This window comes from Chiroxiphia lanceolata, chromosome 16 (genome assembly GCF_009829145.1).
Source record: "Chiroxiphia lanceolata isolate bChiLan1 chromosome 16, bChiLan1.pri, whole genome shotgun sequence".
NCBI lineage: Eukaryota > Metazoa > Chordata > Aves > Passeriformes > Pipridae > Chiroxiphia > Chiroxiphia lanceolata.
Genome location: NC_045652.1, coordinates 12852129 through 12879586, shown reverse-complemented (window position 1 = coordinate 12879586; position 27458 = coordinate 12852129). Strand labels below are relative to the sequence as shown.

General features: G+C 41.5%; 1 protein-coding gene across 5 annotated transcripts in view; it reads right to left on the bottom strand.

Annotated features, from left to right (window-relative positions):
- Positions 1-27458, bottom strand: part of SDK1 (sidekick cell adhesion molecule 1) — a 396182-nt gene that overhangs the window by 69443 nt on the left and 299281 nt on the right. For all 5 annotated transcript variants that reach the window (XM_032703881.1, XM_032703884.1, XM_032703882.1 and 2 more), the window contains 8 exons: positions 25961-26152; positions 24384-24505; positions 16384-16493; positions 13800-13950; positions 11628-11865; positions 5668-5783; positions 5205-5394; positions 3263-3361 (listed from right to left, as the gene is read on the bottom strand). In XM_032703881.1, the coding sequence (XP_032559772.1) occupies positions 3263-3361; positions 5205-5394; positions 5668-5783; positions 11628-11865; positions 13800-13950; positions 16384-16493; positions 24384-24505; positions 25961-26152 (1218 nt within the window). The remainder of the gene's footprint in view (positions 1-3262; positions 3362-5204; positions 5395-5667; positions 5784-11627; positions 11866-13799; positions 13951-16383; positions 16494-24383; positions 24506-25960; positions 26153-27458) is intronic.

The following is a 27458-nucleotide window of genomic DNA, read 5'->3' as shown; positions in this document are numbered from 1 at the left end:
AAAAAAATAAAAAATTTGCAACCTTTCCTTAGAATGCTACATATTGATATGTTATCTATTTCTGAAGCACAGCTCACTTCTTAGGAAAGATCACAGAAGTACCCAGCATGAGCAATTTTCACTTTTCTCTCTGCCATTGGCAGCTAACTACTTCCTCCAGGAACCTCAGTATTTCTTCCATGGAAAAAAATAAAAGAGTGGGAACTGTTGAATAAAGACAATGGACTTCAAAGAAGTGCACTGGGGGAACTGGCAGGTAACACCCCCCTGGGAAGGAATTCAGGTTTGCTGACCATTTTAAAAGAGACAAAAAAAAAAAAAAGGTACAACAATTCCAACTGAGACAAAAGATGTTAAGAGGCCAATATGTTTGCATTCAGAGCTCACTAATGACCTGAAAATCAAAACTGAATTGGACAAAAGTTGAAACAGGACAAAGGTCTAAGGGAGCGTATAAATAGACAGCACAGGCATGTAGGGACAAAACCAGAACAGATAAAGGGCAAGGTGAGTTATAACCTTAAGGGCATCAAAAGCAATGAGAAAGGTTTTATAAATACATTAGAAATCTGAGAGAGAGGAGGAGGACAGGTCAAACAGTGGGAAGAAAAGATAAGCACAAGACAGGTGAGGCTGATACCTCCATTCCTTCATTTTCACACACAACAGAAAGTTGATGCTGACTAGAGACTCAACACAAATCAAAACTGACAACAATGTAAGTAGGGATGTAGGCTAGAACAGAGAGCAGGTTAACAAATATTTAGTTAAGCCCGATGTAATCAAGTCAGAAAGGCCTGATGAAATTTGCCCTGCAGTGCTTATATAACTAGAGGGAGCCATCTCTGAATAATTAGCTGTTCTCTTCAAGATCTTGTAGATGACAGGTGACATCCCAAAACATTACAGAAGGGCAAACAGACTACACAGCCTTTTAAAATGAAGCAAGACCAACTAGAGGAATTATGGACAAATCTAACTCAAGTTCAATACCCAGAAAGATCTTGGAAAAAAAAAGAGTCAATATACAAGCATCCGTATATGGAACAGCCAATATCTGTTTGATTGGAGCAAATAATAAATATCAAATAATCTGTTTTCCATTTTGACAGTGTAATTGGCCAGGTGGGAAGAGTGGATATGATCCACATTGACTTTGAGTAAGGCTTTAATATGGCTGCACAGAGTCCCATCAGAAGCAAACAAGAGAAATAGAATCTAAGAAAAATACTGGACATTTTGAGATGATTAAAAAAAAAAAGTAAAAAAATGTTGTAATAATGATTTGCTAACAACCTGGGAGGATGTATTAAGTAAGCCCTCATGAGACCTCATGAATGAGTCTGGTTCTAATACTTTCATTAATGGCCTGGCTGATGGAATTGCCAGCCTGCTTGCAAACTCCAAAAATGACACCAAGCTGTGAGTGGCTCTGTGCACTTTAGAGGACAAGAGTGTCATTTAAAGAGATCTTGGTAACGAAGAGAAATGGTCTGGAATCAGTGAGATGAAATTCAATAAAGGCATCTGTGAATTAACTTAAAGAGAAAAAGCTTAATGTACTTGTAAAAGAAGGACTGGCTGACCTGGAAGTGTACTGAGGAAAAGGGCAGGAATTAATAGTGGGACATAAACTTACTCAGTTACACCATCAGTGTAGTCAAGGACTGCATGAAGTATACTGGGATGTATTACTGGGAATGGACTGTGAAAGTCATTGGAAACAATGACAAACACTAAGCATGCCAAAGATTCTTTAAGGGACACCCTCCCCCTTTCATTCCAACCCTGCATTTGTACGATTTTATCAGCAACATAATGGCAATGAGTAAGAACCAGCTGAGGGGGGATGCACTGCACAAAGAACTCTGCAAAGACAAAATAAAATAGAGTTCCTCCTCCACCAAGCTTGCAACTTCAGCAAATGAGGCTGACAAAGTGCAGCAACATGAGAGGTTGGAACACAGTCAGGGGAGCAAAATGTCTTTTGTGCTTTCTCATCATTTCTATCAAATGATTTTTTTTTTTTCTCCTTAACCACATCCTGTGATTCAAATCCCAATCTCTGCTGAGAGCAAGTTAGGCCACACAGTTCCTGAAAAAAAAAAAGGAACAAATCAAACCCACAAGACAACCTGGAAGCCAACCTTCCTTGAGCTGCAGAGAAACCCTGCGTGGATCCACCTCCGGCAGCTCACTGCTGCCAAGCTTCACACAGACTCTTCCTCCTGCTCAGAAAATCCTGCAGTGTCTGCCTTTGGATGTCATTTGATGACTTTCCTGCATCTTCAGGTGCCAGGATCACTTTGGTAAACTACACACCTGAGCAAACACTTTGAGTTCTGGACACAAGATTTAAGCCCAATGCAGGACCAGTCCTGTATTGAAGGGATGCCACCAATGCAGGAGCATTTAAAGCAAGTGCCCTCTACCCAGCAAGGGAGGCTTTAGGAAATATTGCTAAAAGCCTACACATGAACCTGAATGGGCAGTGCAATTAGAAGCAGAAAGGTCTGTCAGATTGAGAACTAGATAAAAAACCAAAAGCTTTTTCTTCTGTTTTTAGAATTGAGACACAAATCTTTTACTCACCAGCTAGAACTATGGTAAAATGTGTTTAACATCAGCAGAGAACACAAAATTCCTGGGTAACTATGAACTACATTAATTTTAGAGGTAGCAATGGATTCTTACATTATAAAAGTCTTCATGTTTTAAGTACAAGTAGTGACTGGTGAACATATTGCCAAGGTAACCCAAGAGTTACGAGAGCAGGAAGCTGAGAAGGTTTTTCACAAATTCCTGTCGTGCCTTGCTGCCTCTCATGTCCTTGATGAAAAGCCAAATATGATTTAACTCCTTGTGACCTGTCAGACAGTATTATCCAAAGGAAGCAATAAAAAGGAAGCACACATGATACTGAAACATCAGGCATGCCCAGCAAGGGTGGGGAAAATCCAGGTCTCCAGGCAGTTTACCCAACCATCAGCCAAACAGGTTACCAACCCAAATGCAGCTGGGAAGAGGGATGACATTCAAACACAGTGCCTGAACGATACCAAATTCTGGCTCAAGAAAACACAAACCATGGAGCCACACAGACTTTTCTCCTCACCACAGTCTCGCAGCTGACACTGACGTATTTTCTTTTCTTTAGGCCACAGATTTGCTTATGTGCAAGGGGAAGGAAAACTCAACGGCTGCAGCTTGCTCTGGTCTCCAGCCCTCTCCTCCCAGCCCAGGGTTTGCTGCCCCATCTTACCCAGAATGATTCCATTGGGCTCCTCCGGTGGCTGCCAAACAATCCGCACGGATGTCAGCCTCACCTCGGGGAACACCAGCCTCACAGGGGGGCCAGGGGCTGGAAAGAAAAGCAGAGATCATGGCAGCAAGGATTGCATGTCAGAGGGGTTACAAGTGTTCTGCTCACCCTGTACAGAATTACAGCCCACCCCAGTAAGTAAATGGTTGGGAGCACCTATGCATGTACATAATACAAATTTATTCTGAGGAGTCCTGTCCATGGCTCACATCTCCAACACCCAGGGATACCAAACATGACACAGAATCAGTGCACCCTACAGTGTTTTTCTACTGCACCAGGAGCTCTGAACCCTGAATGATTTTTCTCACAGCAGCATCACCATTGGTGTAGCTGAGAACATATTACGAAGCAAGTCACTGAGTTGCCTTTACAGAATTATATAGCTTAATCCACTTCATACCTGTTGGAATTGAATAATATCCCCTCTCTGTGTCATCAGCACTGGCTTTGAACTGCTTCCTGACATAACATTTGCATCTTAAACACTTCGGTGTGAGCAGGAGAATCCGAGGCAGGTGAGACGCACATTAACACAGGCTGTGCTGACCAGCCCGGGTCCACAAGGTGAGGAGATGCTAATTCATACATTAGCATCCACGAAATTTCCCCTTCAGCACAAATTCCACCTGCATTACTCCTGGTGATACTTTTAATTAAGTCGAGCCCAGAGGAGACACAACATATTTATGTCAGGGGTATGGAGATGGAAGAACAATTTGTTTCATTTGCCAACATGCACTTAAGGAGGGAACTGCTATAATGGGGTTATCCAAAACAAACAGTTCTAAGTATTTCTCATTACAGCCCAATATGTACATTTCATGGAGTGCTTTTTCTCTCCCTGAAGAGTTCTGCTAACAGTAATTTCTCTAATTTTTCCTTTCATAGAGAAGCCAGGTCCCCACACAGGCAGTATGCTAAAAAAAAGGCTAAAAAAATGTCAAGGAGCTGCTGTCCCTGTTCTTGTCCCTTCATGCTCCTACTCCTTTCTTCCCTGCACAGAAAATGTTTTGTTAAGCCAGATGTGGGAATGTTTTCAGTTCAACCAGAGTACCTTAATGAAGTTGCTAGTAGAAACCAATGTCTATTCCTTTACTATTGAGAAAAATTTCAATGAAAAAGAGAGAGACTTAAATAGAAGCCTCTCACACTGATATGAATCTATTTATTCCTGAAAAGGTAATGAAACTAAAACTAGTTTTAGCATCCACAAAGGTAAAAATATTTTAAGTACTGAACTAAATTTCTGTAGAATTCCATCACCAGGAATGCTCCCACCACACCAGTGTGCCCAGGGAGCACTGGGGCAAGGGGCTTGCTTGGTTCCTTCAATACATCCAACTGCACTGGGAAGCCTCTGAGCTTATGGAAAGTGCTGGAGGCAGCTGCAAAAGGAAGCTGGTATGATCATCTTCCAGGGTCAATGTCTTATTCTTTTTTGGGGAAAAAAAAGGAGAATGGATTACTGAAGTTGCAAATGCCATCTTTCTCCTTCAGTCCAGTCAGACCTGGATTTGTTTATTGCTTTCAATTGCAGCACTCTTTTTTATTTTTTTAGCATGATTGAACTTCAACAGGAATTTATAATTGGGCTCTAAAGTTGTTTTCAATAGAAATTATCTACACCAAGCTTCAGAGTTCAATTTTGTAAGTTTTTTCCTCTTCACTAGCTGCAGGGAAGGAGCCCACGACCAATGGAATAGTGCTGAGCTGTCCTATGCATGGCTGAAGTCCTTTGGGATCAAAGCCGGAAAAAAAATCCCCCCAAAATCCAAGCAGCCTTAGAGTAGTTGTCAGCTACACTTGCACCACTAAAAGAAAGCAGTGGTAAAAGGCTGGACCAAATAAAATTGGTTGTTTTGGTGACCTTGGAACTCACCATCATCCTTGGTTCTCTCTATCACTGCAGGAGAGCTGGGGACTCCATCCCCAATCCGAGTGAAGGCCAACACCTGGATCTCGTAGAGGACGAATTTCCGCAGGCCAGAGAGCAGGACAGACTGGGTGTGGTTCCCTCTCACTGTCTGGCTCTTTGGCTCAGAGTCCAAATCTTTTGCTTTGAAAAGTATCTGCAGGATAAACGCGGACGAAATACAGAAGGAAGGAGATTGTTGCACGAGGACTGGAGAGAGGGACACACATTTTAGAATCCTCCTTTTCACACAGTGTAAAATGAGATTATATTCACCTCTCACTCCTTTCAAAGACAACACATTTTCTGTATCTTCTCCAGTTGACTTTTGAATAATATGAACATGCAGCAGGTGAATATTATATAACAAATACAACAAAATCATTTCCTGTTAATGCATTAAAAATCAAAAAAATGTGAAACTCCATACCTTGTACCCCAGGATGAGACCATTCTGCTCAGACTCGGGGACTGCAGCCCACGTCAGCAGGATCTGGGTGGAACTTACAGCTTCAGCAGTGACATTCTCAGGAGGAGCAGAGGGAACTGGAATAACACGGCATTACCAAAGAGCAGAAATAGGTAAGACAGATCAGATCATTCTGCTCCATCTGCTTAGGATTCCCCCAGACTCCCACAGAAGAGTATTCAGACCCAAAAGGACTGGAATACGTTCTAGACAACCCCTTCTCCTCTTGTATTCATTCTATATCATCTTTATATTTCAGCCTGTCTCACAATTTCTTGCCAGTTCATCTCAGAAATGACAATGTTTGTAAAGAGCTAAACATTTAATACTTTTCAGTGTCTACAGACAGACAGTAAATATTGACAGCTAAGAATAAATTTCAAGCTCTATATATTTGCAGTAATTAGAACCAAGTTTAAATTGGTGGACTTCTCCAGAAGTCTACCTCCTAGTATTTCTTTCCCATACATTTTATTTCCCTATGCCAAAAGCTGGAAATCTTTCTGAATGGGAGTTTATCTTATAGCACGATCTGTTTTAACAAGAAGTTTTACGCCATCCTGGCTTCCTATATTATCTGAAAGGAAATTATAGCATCTTGTCTGGAGCTAGCAATAATTTCCCCCACTGGATTGCACTCCCAGTTCAGTAAGAAGTTCTTTAACCTCTGAGCCTCTTGATGATGTGAGAGAGCTCAACATTTGCAATACATCAATTACAGACGGATACATTAACACGAGGTGTATTTTCAGGGATTCATACGGTGTCAATGAGAGATGCCTCTTTCATTTATGTTGCAAAATCGGCTCTTATGAAACCAGAAACATCATTACAACTGATGGCACAGGAACACTGTAATTTTCCCTGACTCCAGAGAAGAGCAAACTTGCATTTTCCCCATGCCATTAAAACTCGGAGAGCTGCAGAACCACACAACTGCAGGCTTTTGTAGGCAAGCCTAATAGCATGTCACGTTATGCAAGCAGGATTTGAGGCTATTTTTAAGAGTTCACATTTTATGCTGCCCTTTTGCATTCTTTCCCCGTGGCATTTCCAACATCTGAAGGGTACAATCTTTTCTAAAGCCTGATACACCTGTCAGACCTCAAGAGAACATTCCCCAAGTTATGTTACACAAGCACTTAGGGACAGTAAGGCTTGATTAGGTCCTGAATCTATCACAAAAAGGAGCCCAAATCTCTGCCAAAAGGAATGCTTTCCTGGCTGTCCAAATGAAAGAACAGACCTGCTGTTTTGCAGGCGAGCTCCTGAAGCTCCTAGCAACATGAATGAGATAATGAGTATGACACCAGAATTAATATAAATTGAAATCCCCCCCCCCCAAAAATGTACCACTCCCACCCTTGTGCACTCAAGGTTAACAGGAGAGATAGTAATTTCTGAAACAATTTCTCTGTTACCAATTATTTGGGACATGAGAAACAGAGCACCATCACACAACACTGCAGCAGACTAAAATCCAATTTTTTTTCCCCCTCCAACACTGAAGTGACTTTTTTTTTTCTTAAATCTTTTGCTAGATTTATCCCCCACAAGGATATAATTATGTTTAAGGAAAATAGATTGCCAGGAGCCATGAATGTCTTTGGATAGCTGCCATTACTTTATCTGTAGATCTTCACAAAGAGCTACTCCCACATGAATCACTTCTGGAGAGAGAAAGGGTGGAGGTGGGTCGCAGGGAACCAGGATGTGTAGAGGAAAGAAGCCCTTTCCAGCCACATTTATTTTTATTTTATGTGTTTTGAAGCCTTTCAAGAGAGAAAAAAGTTACTTTATTTTACAAATATTTCTTTTCCTCTTTGATCAGCAGCCATGAGCTGTCCTGAATTCACAGAAGGTGGAGGCTGTGCCCGGGCTGGCCCTGAGTGCACCCTCACTTTGAGGTGTGTATGATCAGGCTGCTGGCAGGGGCACTCGAAAGCTGACAAAGGAGAGAATGGTCTGTCTGAAGGTTCATTAGCCCAGACTCTGCTCAATTCCCAGTGACAGAGCAGCTAAATGTCCCCTCTCCTGGAAGGGAATCTAAATCCAATGCCTAAATGGCAAAAATCCTCGTGTTCATTGAGTGTCCTTTAACTGTTCAGTTCTCATATCAGCGCTGAGAATTTTATTCTAATATGGACGGATGAATTCAGGACCTGCAAATGATTTTATGGATCTTATTGTTGCCAGCCTTTTATCAAGTAACAGACTTTGATCGGCCCTTTAAGAATTAATTGAAACGTAACCTTCATTTCTCCGACCCTTCTCCTCTCTCAGGAAGCCACAATTCAAAGAAATTATAGTTTGTTAAGACTAATTAGTGAGTGAGGCACATAATCCCTCTTTCCTCTGCAAGCTCCCTTCTCTAATGCTGGTTTCCTTAACTGTTGCACTGAAGACTTTGTTATAAGCTCCAAAGCTGAGTTCTCATTAGTAACCTGCAAGAATAGTACAGAAGCCAAGCAACAGTGTCCAAAAAAATCCCAGAGCTTTAACAAAATGAACCGGAAACGCTGAAACTAAACGATGAGCTAATCCAGCAAACTGCCAGCTGCACGGTGCTCTTCTGAAGATCAAACGTAGGAAATTATAGAGTTACTGGCACTTTGCACTGCAACTTCAATAAGAGCTCAAGTTTTAAGGTTATCCATGTTGGCATCTAAGATCATGCATCCTCTTTCTACATCTGACATAGCCACATTTGATGTATAGCAAATTATGTCGTTTTATGTCTCTAACTGGGCCAAAAGCAGCTTTTAATAAGCTAGCCTGTATTCTGGCTTTCTAAGAAAGCTACAGAGTGGGATGCAGTGGTTCTCTCCATTTTTGCAGCTCGTTTTCGCTGCACATCCCTCACTCTTTTTGCAAGCAAAAATTAGAGCGGCATATTGTACCTCTGACGTCAACCAAGAAGTGCAAACTTCCAGCAAGGTATGTGGCAAAAGTAGCACAGCTACAGCACACATCCATTTTGCCCATAAAATTAGACATTGCAGGCCAAATTCTCAGCTTGTATTAACTGACAAATTCCCACAGTGACATTGGACCACATCTGAATTAGCAGGCGATGCTTCATCACGGCACAGTAAGTGCTTCGTGAAGGTCAGTCTCCAAAGCACCAGGAGATTGATCCTTGCCATGGATGTGTGACCATGCTCCTAGAGTAGCTCATCCTGTAAGAAGAGTATACACATTCATGCAGCTGAATATTAAGAGCACAAAAATCCATTAAGGCGCTGGGTTAGGTGTATTGGAGATGAATTTTTTTGAGAACAAGAGGGTCTGTAAGAGGAAGCAGCCCTGCCAAGGTTGTTCTAATACATCAGATGTCTTTGTATTTTCTTCCTTTCTCTATATTTTCCTACAACTGTTGTCAATTTATTGAGTGGAACCTGAGCTTGTTACTCTGCAGTTATTTTACACTGTAAAATTTAATGAGCTATTTAATTTCTAACGTTACAAAAAACATTTTGGATTGATAAAACCCATCCTGTTTAAAAATTCTAATTAATCTCCCTCCATCTTCAGCTGCTTGCAACCCTACCTCAGATTTTCATTTTAGGGTTTTCCAACTGTTTTTCAAGCCTGGGTTACCAAAGCCTACAGGATTATTTATTCTCTCATAGTTTCTTTGTTTTCTTTGGTTTTATATTCAAGAGCATCAGAAAGCAGTGAGTACCTGTAATGACACACTCCACTATTGTTGGCATGTGTGCTCAGCTATTAGTGATGGGATTGCACAACCCAAAATAAACAGAAGTGCTCAAGTACAGCTTTATTTTCAATAAAGATTTTGAACTTCAGTGGCTGCACTGTCATCAGGTGCCATGACCTGGTTTAGTGCCCAGGCTTTAACTCCTGAACTCCTTGAACACTGTCAAATAGAACTGTGAGTTCTGTCAATGAACCACCACATAATCCTGGCCAAGGCTCCTCTGGCCAGCTGTGAGGGATGTTTACAATCCACAGCACCAGCAAAAACAACTTCCCTGACTCTGTATCTAAAAAACAGAAAGAGAAATATTTAGGACACCTGCTTTTGAAGCGCTTTGAAAACATAAGCGATAAACAGAATTTTTCTTATAGTTCAGAAGACAGACCTAAAAGTGCTTTGACCTTTCTCTCTGGCTTTAAATATCTTTTATTTGCATTTTAACCCCATTTGACTGGGCATACAGGTTAATTCCAGATTCCCTGAAGTGCTCTCATATAGCCTGCTGCTATGCCAGCGTGTCTTGTATATTCTAAATCTAAGAAGATACAGCCAAAAGTCTGAGCCCTGACTTGCTCTGTGCAGGGAATCAGATGTCAGTATCAAAGAAAACACTTGGAAAAAACCAAATGAGTCCTTACGCCCAAATCACAGCTTTGTGCTATTTTGATCCCGGTTTCTGTGTGTGCCTCCTACAATCAGTTTCAAGTCAACCTTCTCTTAATACTGCCAGAGAAAATGCCAAATCCACGAGTAACCTCTGATCTTTAGATGCTGAGCAGGAGCGCTGTAATCCTAAGGTTTTATGAAATGACTTAATCTCAGCATTTACTACATTTCAAAAGAAGTGTTTGAAGAGCAGCGGAAAGGAGAAAGTGGAGGATGAGATATCTTTTTATTATGACACAGAACACTTCAGAACTGTTTTGCCTGGGTCGTGCTATCTCTAACTCCAGCACAAGCCTTGTTTAAAATACCTCTGGCAACAGCTTTCCAATTACCACTTCCCAAAAAGCTGCACTTTAATGGAGGGGGATGACTTTGTTTAGCCTTCTCCCTGGCTAGTTCAAAGGGGAGTTATCTGAACCAGCAGACCAAACCCTGCCGTGAGTGTTCATGCTTCCCACCAAGTAACACTGCGTGGTACCCAGTGCACAGACATGCATATGTAAGGGTAGGGTACGCATAGGATTAAATCCCAAAACTTTTTTAATGAAGAAAAATTGGAAAAAATAACAAGAAAAAATATTGGTGTTGAGTCTTGCACAAATACGGGTCATAAAGAGCTGTCACTATTAAACTTTTAAACCATATATGTCACCTACTTTGTTACTTACTTGAAATATAAATTTTAATTTCCCAGATGCACATAGGGCAGGTTTGGAAATAGGTTTTGTGGAAGTCAACTGCTAGAGAGCAGCTTTTCAACATCTGCCTTTATTGTTGCTACTTGAGCAAACAGCAATTTACTGTTTCCTGAGAGTGACAGTTTCCTTCTGATATTTGAAGTCTCTGTGCTTGCCTGGGCAATTCAACTTGACAATACAGTCCTTGTGCTCTAAGTCTATAAGCAGGTTATATCTATAAAGCCTTGTACACACAATTTTGGAAGGCAGGTTTGAAAACGTGCCATCAAAATCTCAGATAATTATTTCATTTCTGTCTGTGTAATCATCTCTCTGAAGTGACTTGTGCCCTTCTAGAAATATTTGATGCTTGAAATGAAACTTCAGGTAACCACAGCTGTGAGAAAATCTGCCTCAGAGGAAAGAGGGAAGATTAGGGGCAATGGGGTATTGGGGAGGAAGAGGAGGCAGGAGAAAGCAACTCAACCAGAGAAATCTGTATACAAGCTTCTTGTGTTGTCCATACTGCTGCCAAACTGGGGCAGGAATGGGGAGAGGTTGTTTTGTTTGCTTTAAATGAATAATCTGCAGGTTTGTGCATGGCAGCAGGGCAGGAATGAAAAATAAATAACTCCTCCAAATGTTTATCTATATGTCTTTTCGCCTTTAGTGCATCTAGAGATTGGGGTTTTTTAATTTCACTTTTGATTTAATGGATCAGCAAGCAAAAAAAACCCACCCAACAACAACACCACCACACCAAACCAAAAAAAATTAATTAAAAGCTGAACAAAAGGGCAGAAAAGCAGTGAATTCTCAGGTGTGCCTGGCCCAGAAGATTCGGTGCTTTCACTCACCAGACTCCCGGGTTCGGCCCCTCACGACTTCGCTCCACGGCCCTGCCCCGATGGCGTTGAAGGCCTGGATCTGCAGCTCGTACTCTGTCCACTCCTCCAGGTCTTCAACCGTGTACTCCCTCTCCAGTCTGTCATTAATGACCTTCATGAGGACAGGGGACTGCAGGTCCACACGCCAGAACTTGATCCTGTACCCCACCGACTCTGGGTTGCCGTTGTACTGCGTGTCAGGGAGGGGCTGGAAACGACAAAGAGAAACACAGGATTCCTATCAGAACACATTTTCAGGGCTTTCCAAACTATAGTCCAAGGCTGCCCGGACTCATGAAAGGCCATAGGAAGGCAAAAAAAGATCAAGAGGTTGATTTTCTGTTTTATGTTTCATTTCTGCGCTGCCTGAAATTTTCTTTTAATTTTTACCTTCATTTTGAGCCAAACAGATATGCTCACAAAACCAAGCCATTTGCTGTGGGTGTATCAACAGAGATGATACGAATATAATATATTTCAGAGCTTTGTGATTAATTATGGAAATGAATGATAAATTGCTGAAGCATGTGACAAATTCATTTATCGTACTTTATTTCTTTTTTTTTTTTTTTTACTGACTCTCTGCCTACTCATTTATCAGTAGAGATTCATTCTAGTATTCTAACTCCCCAAGCAATTTCAGAGATTAAAATATGAAATAATTAGCCTACTTCACGAAGTTTAGAGTTTTTCTGCTGTAAAACTAACTACATGATGCCACGGATGGCTGAGATTCAGTTCTGATTCACTGGGAAAGCTGGATACACATTAACATTTCACAGCTTAAAAGACTGTACCCTGCAGGCAAGCAGGGCTAGAAACGTGACCCTTATTCTGTAGGAAGGGAGGAATTCCCAGCTCCCAGGGGGACACAAATTCACCTGCAGGTCTTGAAATAAAAGAGATTGAACACTTTCAAATATTGATGTTATTAAGCATGGAAATGGTTTATCAGGTCATTTTTAAACGTGGTTGCTGTTCCTCCTGAACCCTGCACAGTTTGACTAAAGAAAAACAGCCTTCCAGGTAGCACAATCTTAATGCCTTTAAAGTCCCTTTTAAATGTTTTAAAGTCAAGGTTGTCTCCTAAAACAACCTTGAGTTAATTTTGATGGGAGATATGTAGGTCTGGATACAATACCAGAGGTGTAACAATGTGGGCATGTTATTCACACACAAAAGCCACCAGAGAGTTACATGTGTCCTATCAAAGGAACTGCAATGGCTCTTCTATGGATGGTGAGGTGACACCTTCAAGTCTGATATTTTGGTCTTGCAAGGTTCAGAATTAAGTGCAGCGTCCTGCTGAGAAACTGGAATTATTCCTTTCTGAGCAGGAGAAAAGCCCTCTTGCTTCCAGCCTGATTTTGACTTCCAGCCATAATGAGTTTATGCATGGAAAAGCTAACATTTGGGCAAAAGGAAACCTGTGCTTCATCAACTTCACACCACAGTAACCCCAGTGGAAAATTCTGCCTAACAGGGGTGAAGAAAAACCATTCTGGAGCAGGTTAATTGCCAAGTAAATCCCAACGTGGCAGCTCTGCAGGTAACTGAGACAGCCAAAGGGGTAAAAGGATGTCAGCAACCACAGCATCTTCCCCATTAATCATTCATTTCTGCATTTTATCACACAATTCCCTACCCTTTCAAATAAACACAATCTTCCTACAGGGGTGTAACGTGCCAGCTTTGCTGCTGTTGGACCCCAGCTCTCAGTACCACGGGACGGCTGCCAACGGCCAGGATGCACCTTCTGGGGACCGTTTTGTACAGAGCAAACAACCGAGCCCTGGAAAGCTGCAAATTGGCTCAAGTGTTACATTCCTGCCCCACGTGTTGACCCAGAGGGTGGTACTGGAGAGCCTCAAAGTCGAGGTTTCACACACAGGCACCCATTCCCCTGATGAGGTGGCAGAAATAGCGGTAGGCAGTAGGCAATTTATTTGATTAATAAGGCTCTTAAGGTAAGTCTCAGATTTCCGACTATTCAGAGAAAGGAAATAATTTTGCTGTTAGTCCTCGTGCTGGATGCAAGCAGGAGGCACTCTGGAGTGCTGGCCTGACCCCGGGGGGAAGCAGCCGCATCCCAAGCCCCGGTACCCGGCTCCCCTCCATCCCTGTCCCCCCCGTGCTGCTCACCACCCATCGCAGCCACAGGCTGGTCTCGCTGGCCGTGCGCACGGTGACGCTCCCAGGGGACACGTCTGGAGGGGCCTGCAGCGTCTGGATGACCCTGGAGGGCTGGCTCAGGGGGCCGGGACCCACCACGTTCACCTGCCTCATCCGGAACCTGGAGAGGGAGCAGAGACGCAGCGTGTGCTTGTAAGACCTCAGCCAACCATTTCCCATTTCCAGGACGGGGGAAAAGATGGGAGAATACAAATTAGGGCTCTCTAAAAACGTTCCACAAAGGTCGTTGCACGCAGGTCCCCTTTGTATTCGCCGCTGAAAGCTTTATGGTAACTGCTCTCAGATTCTCTCAGGTATTTAAAAAATGAAAATGAGATTAGCTTAGGGTCTATTAGAAACTTAGGTATTTGTGTGAGAAATTTATGTTAATTATACCAGGCCTGATGAGCTTATGCTGGCAGTAAGTGATTTTCTCTTGCGATGCTTATACAATACATTCAGAAAGGTATTAAAATATCAAACTTTGGATAGTCTCATTCCCTGTCAATATAAAGAATATTCTAGTGATAACATTTCCCCTCAATTACTCACTGAAAGAGGCTGATTTATCCCTGTGCTGCATATTCAGCCTTCCTGCACAAGAAAGATTAAGTTATTTAATATGGATATGCATCTTTAAAAAATACCCTGTCTGCTTGAAACCGTCTCTCCCACAATAGAAATCCCCTATTGGGTCACAAAAGATTTAGGGAAATCTCTTTTACAGGCAGCACCAAGTAATTAAGATGTGCTGTACATTTCAGATACTCTCACCAGTCATAAGCAATTGGAAGTACCCAGCACTTGCACATAAACTTGACCTGTTCATACACGCTAAACACTTAATTTTTAGACCTAACGACTGAGCCTGGGAAAAGGATAAGCTAGTTAACACAGCAGTGTTTATTTACCTGCTCTTATCTCCCTGCAAATTGCACTAAAGGAAACATATTAAACAAATACTGTCCTGATTTCATACTCAAGCATTAGCCCGAAATATAGAAAAGAAGATGGCCTGTAAAGATGGGTCTGATAATCAGCTCTCACGGTGTCTTTCCTCAGTGGGCAATGACTAAAGCTGACCAGGAGACAACAAATCCATTTGGCAACAACTTTCTAGGTTTCAAAAATCTGTATAAAATTGCTGAGTGCTGAAGCAAACTCAAAAAAGCTCCTATCTGCGCCTGCATGAGAGGAAAAGAACCAGGCAAAATTCAAGGAGATGCTTTACAATGAAAAAACCGAAATACAATTCTCCTCTCAGAGAAGAACTGGATGTGTGAAAGATCTCAGCATAATTTGGATCCCTCCAGAATTTAATGAAGACAAGAGAGAAACGAGATACAGGAATAAGATTAAACCAAAAATTTTAAAACCAGAAAAAAACTAATTCCCCCAAATCTCTCATATACTTCCTCATTACTTTCTATCCCAAAGACATTCCTCCATACACCTGGCTGGGTGTGCAAGTCTTCCTTACTCTTCATGGACAATGAACTTTGAACTCTGGTACAACTTGCACTTTACTGCTTTCAGCCTTAAGGATCCACCTTTATGAGGACAGCAAAATCCTCTTAACCTGAAGATAAATTTTCCTAAACCTCTGCACCAGAAATCTCTGGTCAAGTTCAAAAAAATTTTCAAAGAGCTCTTAGTGAAACGTTTAGCTCTGGAAGATGAGGTTTAAAACACTTCAGTGGAGAGTTAGTGAGAAACTCAGTGTGTTCTTACGTTTGTGACAAAGAGAAGAAAATTAGCCAGCACTGGATCAGTTGTAAATTATATGAGCTCTACCTGGTTGCACCTACTACCAGCTTACAACAGCACATGGGTTAGTTAATAGGCCCTTCAGCCAGCACAAAATGGACAAGTTTCTAGTAAGCTGATTTAACACTTTCCACTAGATCTCCTTGCAACCAGTCTTTACATTAGCAAGCTGGTTCATGGAAGTATTTTTCATTAGGATTGAGTACCTCAAATTCTCCAGTCTTGTCTATAGTACAGCAATGCATGGCTTGGATTGAATTGATTTAAAAATCAATCTTGTTTAACTGGGGTGCACCCATAGTGCAGATCCACTTCAATCACTTTAAGCACTCTGTATATCTATTAAACTTGGTAAATTCTTATAAACAAAGGTTTCATCCAACTGATGTTACCAAATTAAGTTAAATCAATAAAATGATGTTTAAACTGATGTAAATATGTAATTACAGGTTTGCACCAGCTTAACTACAATTGATTTGTCACTGGTTGATGTTACACTGGTGTTCCCTTCAGAGGAAGGAAGTCACAGGGCAGCAGTTACTCCTAAAAACATTTCACTGTGCACTTGAACTTCCTTTTTAATGTTATGAAATGCACTGTATGCAAAATACAATTAACAACATCAGATTAGCAATTTTAAGTATTAACTATGAAAACAGAAAACCTTTTTCCCTTTTGTTCAGATTATAAAACCCAGCCAGCTGTTTCTGATTAGGAAAGCTGTTCCATGCTGCTATTTATTCACATTTTTTTTTTTATGTTGCAGTTAATTACCTGCTGTTCTTACCTGTAATGAGTGTAAGGAGTAAGGTTTGGTACCTCCAGCATCTGAGCATCAGGTTCATTCTCCACCTCATGAAGACTCACCCATTCTTCCTCATCACCCAGCACACCAACCTGTACAAGGGAAAGGTAAGAAGGAACACAAATCAGACTATACATACATATATAAATAAATAAATATAACCTCTTTTACAATGTATGTCATCACAGCAGTGGAAGCACAAATGCTGTTGAGCACATACTAACCAGTTAATACTAATTTCTTACATGACAAGGCACTAGTTATTTGTAAGGAGAAAACACAGCCAAGTTAGCCAAGTTTCCTTGTACCTGTTGGGACTTTACTGGGTCCTGTGATAAGATCTATTCCAGAAAAACACCATGAGAGCGGTAATACCCTGTTCAATTTTGCTGCCACAATACGAAAGTATCAAGTAGTAATATAAGAAAATGAAAAATAGCCTTGATAATAACTTGCAGGAACTGATGCATACTAAATAAGTCTCAATGGAGGCAAAATGCCACGGAAATGAAGACAGAGAAACAAGAACAAAGTCAAAGAATAAAAGTGTTTTAACCTCATCTGCTGCTCTGCACTTAGACCAGACTTTTCCATGTGCAATCCTTTGTATTAATTAATCACAACATGTTGCCCAACATGGTCCCTCAGCTCCGGCAGTGTTAGAAGGGACTAAATGGTGATGAGAATTGAGCATTGCTTTCCATGCAGCTTCCTGGAGATTAAATGAAGATGAATCAGGGCTTAAAAGGACGCCAATAAAGCACAAGTGAAAGGCCAGAGCCTGACCTGGGACCCTGGAACGTGGCAGCATCTGTGGGTCATGGATGAGACACAGGAGGAGCGTGGAGAATGGGAGAAGGTTGCTGGGCTTCACTGTGGAGATTCCCAGGGCAGCTCAGGCAAGGCTCCCTGCTGTAATTCCCTAGCACCGTGCACAGTTACTCTGGTGTTTCAACCCTGCCACAAAGGGCAGTACCTGTGCCCGATTCCCTCGTCCTGGTATCCACAGCCAAGGGCTGAAGGATATGAGAGGATACATGGGCAGTTATTCCCTTCAGTGTCTATTTACAGACCCGATAACCATGAAGATGCCCTATCTTTTTTCAACCTGCTGACATTATCTACTCCCACAGACTGCTGTGGCAACAAATTCCAGAAGCTCTCAACCCACTGTGTAAAGAGCTATTTCCTTTAATCTTTTTTAAACAGATCCCTTACGAGTTCTGTATACAAGTTACAGCCACAGACACTGTCAAAGCACTTGATAAGCACCATAGCCCAAAGTATCTCACATACCCCAAGTACTTCAAATAGAAAATTAGGTTTCATTCACTCATTTTTTTCCCCTTCAGGAGAAGCAGCCTGATTTATTTATAGATGTTTTAGTTCTTCGCTCACCCAGGACTTGGTGTGCTGCATATTTATGTTTGTGCACGAAGAAAGGACACAAAGAAAATTAGGCCAAAGTAATAAGTTCTGCATTGCACTGTGGAAAGAAGCCTCTGTTATCTTCCCAGCAGAGCACTGCTTTCACGGAAGGATGTGGCTGAACACGTCTTGATGGGCCTTTCAGTCTTGTTGGTGATCAAGGTCACTGCCACATAGCAAACAACATATAAAATAGATGGTAGTGAAGATTATGGACCTCTTAAAATTCCCAGTCCTAACCAAGCTCCATAAATTGTACTAAAGCTCACGGATGCAGAAGCTTGAGGGAAACAAGTTGAGACAGGTCTGAATGGTAAAACAGAACATCCCTAAACTGAAGCCAGAGAAGAAAGAGACGATAAAGAGAACTAAAAAAACCCCAAGAACCTACACGAACAAAGAAAGGATGAGAGGGTTCATTTCAGTCAAAGAAACAGAGAATACTTCTTATTAAATGAGTTTTCTATTAATACCGTAGAAAGTCTACAGTAAATGCTTACTTTTGCAAATCTTCCACTTAACAGCATCACCTCCAAGGGCTGCAGTAATTATGTAGCAACAATCCACAGCACTCTGGAGGCTGCAAATAATCTCCAGTGGTGACTAAGTCGCCTTTTTATATTCTAAGAGCAGTAAGAGCTTTTCAAAATATTTCTTACATAAAAGAAAAAGAAAAAGAAGGGCAAAAAACCCAAAAAGGCACCCAAGTTGCAGTTGCTGTGCAGCAGCAGGCAGGTCATTAATACACATTCAGGACCACAGGGCTGTGAACACCTGACATGGACTCAAGTGTGAGACAAGTCCAGACCCCCGCCTGGTTTGCAGAGAGACATTTACAGGCGAGTTGGAAAGGTGGAAATATTGAGGATCCTGTGCTGTTTGAGAAGCAGGACTCTGGAAAGCACCTCAGAGGCAGATTTCTGGGATGATGGGTGCAGTCCACGAGGAAATGGCAGATTCTAACCAAGCCCAGAACGTGTGTTGTTCCCAAGCTCAGGAGCCAGCTGGTAACAGTTGGTCAATACCTGTTCTGGGATGTGGGGAACCATGGGCAAAGTGGCAGCACAGACAGTCCCAAATTAACCGCTTTTAGACTAATTTTTAAATTACTGGCAGAGAGGCAGCAAAAAAAACCAATCACAGGCATATTTCTGTGATTTAGGAAAAGACTTTAAGAAAAATACATCAGGATCTTGCTTCAGGTAGAATAATACCTCGTAATGTTCCCTAGATCTGCCACCAGCATTTGAGAAATTAACTTCTATTGAAATCAGTAGCATATTTTATATTTTTTGTAGAGAGTTTTTTCAAAGCAAGAGGATTGAATGGTTAATAGCTGTAGGGCAGCTTGGTGAACAGCCTGGGGACTTCTGCATGACCTCTCACTTGTGTGGCCAAGCAATTCTAGGTCTGTGTTACTCAAAAGAAGTTTCACTTATTTAGTTTATATACAATATATACATATGTGTGTGTGTCTATATATATATATATATTCTCAAGTGAATCTTGGAAGAAAACCTTCAGTGATGGGCTTCTGTGTTTTTAACTTCCCCGAGATCTATAGCAGATTCCAAGTTTCAGGCTCTGGAAGGAAAAGGAAATTATTTTTTGCTGAAACACTCTGATGTCAGATCAGAGGAAACGTATCAGTTTCAAGAATCCGAGTACAAAGGGATTCCCACGGGGCAAAAAGAACCACGGGCAGTGGTAGGGATAAAAGAGTCCTTTGAGGGGCAAGAGAGCCCACTCTGAGCAGCTCTGCATAAAATCAAGTGAAGTTAAAGGCTTCTTTCTTGTAGCTGTTTTTTTGGATAACTGTGTGCAAACTTCAGAGAAGGATCGTGTTTGTTGACAGACACACACGTATTCGTGGGCGCATTGTTTTGGGAGGCAGATGAGACACCGACTGCTTTTCTGTTATCAGCAGCATAAAAACTCCTCAAGGAATGCACTCTGCATCTTCCCAATTCCCTGTGGAACAGGGCCACAATCCCCAGGGATCCCAGGACTGCCACAACAAAAACACCCATGTCTCCCGAGACACTTCATATAACGCTCCATAACGATCAGCCATCACTAGTTAGCACATATTCATTCCCATCTCTCAGCTGCTCCCAAGGCATTACACTCAATAAAACGGCATATTCCTTTATTATTGCAGAAATGAGACAGCATAAAACAATATTGGAAGTGATGTCGGAATACTGGAAGTGATGTCGGAACCTTTTACTTCTCTGTGCATTAGTTTCTCCTTTTCTTAAAAGGAAAATGTTACATATTTTATAAAATGACTTAAAATTTTCCGATGGAATGCACAGTATGAGAAAATTTGCAGAATTCTGACTTAAAAAACCCCCCCCAAAATAAATAAAATTTGGAACAAAAAAAATCACTTGTACAAGACAGCACTGCCTCCGAAATTTTGAACAGTTACAAAGCACTAACTGCAGGAAAGGATAACACAATGTTTCTGTACATTATAGAGGTACCCTGTGTTCCACTATAGTTCAAGATGTGTCAGAGTTTTCATTTAAGAGGTCCATAACTCACACATTTGAAATCGCTTTGGGAGAAATTCGGTTCACGGGATGTCAGCCCGGGTGCAATTTTTTTCCTCACTAAATCCCTAAATCGATTCGGCCATTTTTGATTTAAAGATTGTCAAAGGCATAAAATTGTCAGAGTTTCAGACACTTTATTTACCAGCCCCAAAGTGAAAACGACACCAGGAGAATCACCTGGCACAATGGATGAATCCTATCTGGGTCACTGACTTAACCCACAGAACCAGATAAACTCATGGGTAAAGTTGCAACACCTTTCCCAACTCACAGCTTTAGAAGGGAATACTTGTGATAATACTTTAAAGGTTTTACCACTTTGAAACTCTGCTACTGCTCACCATGACATTCACACAAAATCTCTCTAAAAACAGCAGAAAGGTTTTAAGCAAAAACTCTCTATAATAGCCCATGTACTCGTGGCTCCAGGAAATGTAATACCTCTTCAGAAATGGCTTTCAGCTGTTCCACAGGTCTTCTGCTGCCTGCAAATGACATTAATCACCAGAAAAATGCACCAAACTGGGCAGAAGTTATCCCAGCTTTTCTAATCAGCCACTGGAAAGCTCAATGGTATGGATTGAGCACCCACCAAGGCACAGTCATGATGGGTTGAAATTGGATGTATCATTAAGGTTCCTTCCAACCCAAACCATTCTATGATTCATTTATGTACTTCTCCTGACAAAACCCCAGGAACAATCCAACACAAGAAAAATAAGCTGAAATTGGATTGCAAACATGAAACTACATGAGCACCAGCAGGGATTCATGGTCATTCTTGGCTGAAAATTGCCGGAAAAAATGTCTGCAATATATTTCCTGACTGCATCTGAGAGTACAGGATGGCTGGAAGGATTTACTGAAATTCCTTGTGCAGGAACAAGTTACCTGTGAGTGTCAGTGCCACAAAGCAGCTACTGCTGGTCCCTCTGAACAAGTGTCAGCAGAACCTTTATATTACATTTGACCCTCTTCTCTTTAGATTCTACTCTATGTGATGGGAAAAAAAATGTTAGAAGTACTTTTTAAATAGCATTAGTACATCCAGTTTCTCTAGTCCTGAGTCTAGATAAGAAGACGGAAAAGAAACAACCTAGTGATAATTTTAAGAAATCCCTTCAAAAGCACAGAATGCAGCTTCACTAGAAACACAGAAATGGGATTTGTAACACTTGATATTTCAGTATCTACCAACACTAAACTCTTAACGACCTGATCTCCTCTCATGTTCATTGACATAATTGAGAATTAGTTCCACAGCAGCTCCCGTGAATTTACACCCCGGCACAAAAAGCAGAAACCAAGGCCAGATGCCCAAAATGTCACGTCAACTGGAATTCCCAGCTGTGTTTTTCATCCAAATTGTTTCATGAAGTATCAGACTTCAAAAATGGCTCTTAGCCAAACTGCAGTACTTGGAACATTTTCTAGACCTGCCCTCACCAAGGAAGCTTTCTGCCAAATCAAGGAACAAAGAAGAAAACCACGTTGGTGGCAGGTTTTTTGTGTGTGTGTGAATATAAAACAGCTGAATTTTGTCTGTAAGGACTCAGCCTTTCAGAGTGAAAGGTATATTCCCAGTAGAGACGGAAGAGAAGAGTCAGAAAATAAGGGATGCCCAATGCAAAGTTATTGCCCAGCTTACAGAGGGGGACAGAAATGAAGTGCACAATGTACAGATTAGTGTTTTATAATTAAATGTGATCCTATCACTTGGCAAATACCATCTGTTTTAAAATCATAGTATGCAAACCCACCCCTTAAGTGGCTTTTAATTTAATGCTTAGGCATGAAACACTTAACACTGCTATTAAAAGCTGTAAATGGGTCAGTGAATGATCCAGAAGGACAAAAGTCCTCCCTACAGTTCTGTTCAGGAAATACTGTTGTAGGTGGGGTAAAACTACTGCCCTTCAACCTTTAACACAGTCCTAAGGAACAATTATGGTTGTCAATGCTAAAATACAGATGTTGCAAGAGCAGTCTGCAGCCCAGCACAGACATATCCCAGCTTAGAACAGACTCCATGAAAGGCAGAAAAGAGGACTGGGGTGTCACTGGCAGCTCTTTTGCAAAAACTCATGTCTCTGTGAAAGGTGGGCAGGGAAATCTGTGAGGTCCACGGGACAGGTCCAAGGCAACTTAAATCCAAGTGAGGATGGAGGCATTTCTGCCCTCATCTCTGCTCCCAGTGCCATGGTCTCACCCCTTCCCCTTACAGGGATGCTCCTCTGATCACACACAGCCCCTGCAGAGAGTTGATCTGTCTGAAACTCCCTTGTTCTGGGCTGGATCAAGGCTCGCAGCCGCCCTGCATATGATCCTGCCCGAGTCAGGGCACGCAGGAGGCAGGAGGAGGAAAGTCCTGGTAAGTGGGATGGGGAGAGGAAATGAGAGCAGGACAACAAGAGTTGTGGTTTAGATCGGCTAAAGGTGCTGTGAAATTGCACTTCAGGAGAGAAAGAGTTTGAGAGGAGTGCTGGCAGAAAGGGGCTGTGAACAAAGGATTATACGCAGCTGTCATCCTGGAAACAGGATTTGCTGTATCCTTAAGGACTCACCAATTTCTCTGTGTACCTGAAAAGACTTCTGTTAATCAGGTGAGAAAGAATTTTTCTTTTTTTATTAAATCCACTAGGAACCACATTTGTTGTGCCCAAGCTGAACAGTCAGGTGTGGTGTGCTGAAAAAGACTGCCCAGACTCTACAAGGACTTTGGGGTGCTCCTTCCCCAGATGGAGCAAATAATTCCAGGATCTATCAGAACCACGAACCCCCTGACTTTAGCAGCAATGCATAAGATATTGATGAGGGTTTGTGAACAAGAAAGACCCTCCCTTCCCTCCTTGCACCACCAAGGACCATTCCAATCACTGCTGGTACCCAGGGCTCTTCAAGGATGCAGATTAACTTCACGGTAATTATTACTGCAGTTTTAAAGCATTCAAATTTATTTCACTTCAGTGGCATTTTGCAACTCACTGAATTAGCAAATTCCCAGCAATATCAATGTGGTGTTCCAGCAGGAAAATGCTTCTCAGAATGTGCTAAGACACCATATTATTGGATTTCAGTGTTTAATTCCATAATATGCAATAATGTGTATATAAATGGCACGAAATGTACCAACTTGTTCACAACAATCTCATTATCAAGTGAAGTGATTGTATCAACATGTCTAAGTGGTGATGGTGATTTAAGAAGTCCAACATTTGGTCTTAAAAACAGATTATATTATTTATAAAGATCTGTGGGTGGAAAGGAAGAAGCAAAGCTCATCTGTCAGGAGAACAAATGAGGAATATATAACTCCTCCAAGGCAGAATGACAGCAGAAAGAGGGATATTGTTTAAAGCTGATGAAGATGAGAATTCATCCTATTCATATCTAGAGGCCTGAATAGAAAACCTTGGTATATTCCATTACGAGATAGAAAAATACACTCAATCTCATGAATAATGGTATCTTTACTGTTCAGTGCAATTTCTTCTATACTTCTGAGTCTACGAGATGATAATTCCAGGTTTGCATGTGATTTGAAAAGACACCTCACAGAACCTAAAGACAGGTTTCAAATCCTTTTTAAAAATCAATGGATGGACTAAAGCTCTGCTCTGTGTGTTGCTTATGTGTCTGGTGCTCTTCTGGACATAAACAAACCAGCTTTACAAAAATCCATGTGATTTCTTTAAAGGATAAGCATTCTCACATATATATATATATTATAAATCACATTTTCCTTTTATTCCTTTGAACAGAATTCACAGTATTCACATGGCCCTTTTTTCCCTGGCTGACACACAAACATCTCCCAGCTGAGCCCCTCAAGCTCCCTTGCATCCCAACCTTCCCAGGACCCCCTGAACAGCTACCACCAGGCCATTTAGAGAGGAGACGTGATCCAAAGTTAAACAAAAACTGTAACCTAAACAGCAATTCACTATTTGGACCCTCAGAGACTTCATTAAGAGATTTTTGTCAGGGACATACCTGGCCTTCAACTATCCACTTGGAGATGGAGGTTTTGCCGTCGTATCCTGGACGGAATTGAAGTGTGGCAGAGCGAGGGCTGATGTTGGAAATCACCAGGTTGGATGGAGCACCTGGAAGTTCTGGAGAAACAGAAATGTAAATGAGAGGTGGAAAGACTCTTTGTCTAGGGCACTGTAACACAAGCTGAAATTCAGTGTTTCAACATATAAAATACCTTGGTAACAATTACAATAGTTTTAAAATTCCTGTAGCAAACAAAGAGGGTGACCATCCTACAAGGGTAGCCCCAATCAAATCTTTGCCTTGCATCAGTCAAACTTACAGTGGCATTTACATTTTTTGTATCATCTGAACTAACAACAAAAGCAAGTCCAGGAAAGAGATATTAAATACAGATTGTTTAGAATAAATTCTCAGTAGTTCCTGTGTTTTTAAGAAATGGAAATAACTATTATAATCAGTAATTACCTAGTGAAAGGTGTCCCCGCCCATTACAGGGGCTTGGAACCAGATGATCTTTAAGGTCACTTCCAGCCCAAACCATTCTGTGATTCTATGATGATGTTGCACTCTGTGCAAGTGCAACAGGTCAAAAATGGGCAGGTTTTTGGTCTGTATTTCAAGTATGCAGAAATACACAATATTTCTTTATTCTTACTTCACATTTGTGGGAACCATGATCGATAAACTAACCCTGCCCAGGTAGAATATAGCTGTTATCTGGCTAACAACAGGGAGCATGGCATTGATCCAGTCCACAGATTGTCACAATTACCTATGATAGGGGAAAAGAAAGGCAAACATACTTCAGGACATATAGAAAAGTTCAAAAATACTGCAGAAGGGAAAAACTGGATCATTCTCAGCGACGTACAATAACTGCTCCACTTTGGAAAATTCTGCTTCTATAACCTATATATTAACTGAAACTGCTTGTCTGAGGTATGAATTGGCTATTCAGTTTGCTTTTTATACTGGATGAGGGAGAGTGTAGAATTTTTAAAACGAAATGCAAAATGGGTAAATGTACAGGTGCTCAAATGGTAACTCAGACAATGTGGGACAAAAATACCTCTTCCCAAATCTTTCTCAGGCCACAACTTCAAAATCTTGTAAATAAGATTTTAGTTTCACTATCCAAGTGACCTCTCATGGTTGAAATAACCTATACTGCTCCTACAAGGAAAAACCTTTCCCTTTTAACATCCAAACTGTATCTTTCCCCCCAAATCAACACTTTTTGAATAGATTCAGGCTTAGCTCGTATGCTACTTTGTAAATGTCAAGGGATTCTGTGTTGTATCCACTTTATTACTTTGTCCATTCCATCGTCACACCTACAACTTTTTTTGTATTTGTATTAAACAGCCTCAACTTTCTTGAATTTTCAAGTTATGAGTGTGTCCATGCTCACACTTCAATCTGTCCCACGGATTAAATTTAAATTGCGCGGTCAAGAATTTCGACGCTTCACAAATAAAACCCTTTTTATTACTTCCGAAGTAACCCGCGACGGGAACGACGGAACACGAGGTATTGGCACCTTTTCTTTTGTGTCATGGAGTTTTACCAACCTGGGGGGACACCAGAGGAGATGGTGGAGGACGTGACCCACCCGCTCCCTTTCGCGGTCACAGCTGCCACCTCGATGGTGTAGGTGGTGAGGGACGAGAGCCCCGTGATCTTGTACTCCAGGGTTGTGTTGGACAGTGTGCGGGCAAGGCGAGACTCGTTCCTGCCATACACCTCCCAGGAGATCTGGTACCCTGAGAAACAACCACATACAGGTCAGGGGGCCGTAGTTTTCCTTCCACAGCCCAGTTATACCACAGCCCACAGACTGGTAAATTCCTGTGGCATCACGATTTGCCTGTGGTCCATGGTGGATCATCGTTCCTTACCCTACTCCACTGGGGTCACCTTTTATAAGCAGAAAAAAACCCCCTTGAAGTAAATGTAAACTGAAGTAAATGTAAACTAATGTAAACTAAATGTAAACTAAACTGGCTAAAATACCCAAATATTTTTCTGATGTTGTTATTTCCAATAAACAATTGATGTAGGTACCCTATGGGGCATCATCTGCCTATCAGATCACAGATGAGGGAGGACATGAGGTCTCAACAGACTGTCTCTTTTTGCTGTGACAATACAGTGCTTGCTAAGAAATGGCTTGGAAACCTGGGGATAATCACACAGGACTTTCACTCTGTGAAGCAAACAGGAAGAAACAAGGACTTTGGAAAATATAATATCTGCTCACCAGCTGGAATATCTAATTAAAAATCTATATGTGCTTAGTAGGGCTAGTCCTTTTCCAGGCTGAAGTAACCTTCACTGCTGTATATCTAGAAATACTTAGAAATCTGACAATGACAATCAGGTAGGAACATTGTGGGAATCTTCCAGGAACTGAAAAGCCTCTACTCCCCACTGCTTCTTCCTCGCACAAATCCTTCAGCAGGGTGAATCATTATCCTTTCTTTCAAAACCATCATGGAGCCAATGCATTGTCCAAAGCTCCACTTGCCCTGACCTCCATATTATTCTTCTATCATAACCAGGCTTCCTTTTTATCACTTTGATAACCACTTGCCTTCCAAGAACTTTTGAAACTTTCTACTGTCTGATTTGCTCAATTTTACCTCCAAATCTGCTTGTCCTCCTCCTGCCCAGTCCTACTTTATTCTCGTTTGAACCTACGTGAACCTTGCTGTGCCAGTCTCCAGAGAGCGTGTCTGAAAAGTTTGCTTGATTGCAGCTTTCTTTGTGATTTGACTCAGAGGGTGAAAAAAAAAAATACACATAGCTCTTGAATGCCTGTGAAATTGGAGTGAGTGAAAAGGACTAACAGAAAGGAATCCCACTGTGTGAACCATGCACGAGGCAAACTGGCTAGAGAAACTCCCTACTGGGTTCATGTTCCCATCATCTAAGATGAGGAATTCAGACCAGCTGAGAGGCTTGAGGCTTTTTTTTCTCCATTTTTTTTTTTTAAATAAAAAATCATGATAAGCTGATTAACATACATGAATTGACATAGCAAAATCCCTTATGGTATTAATCAAAAAG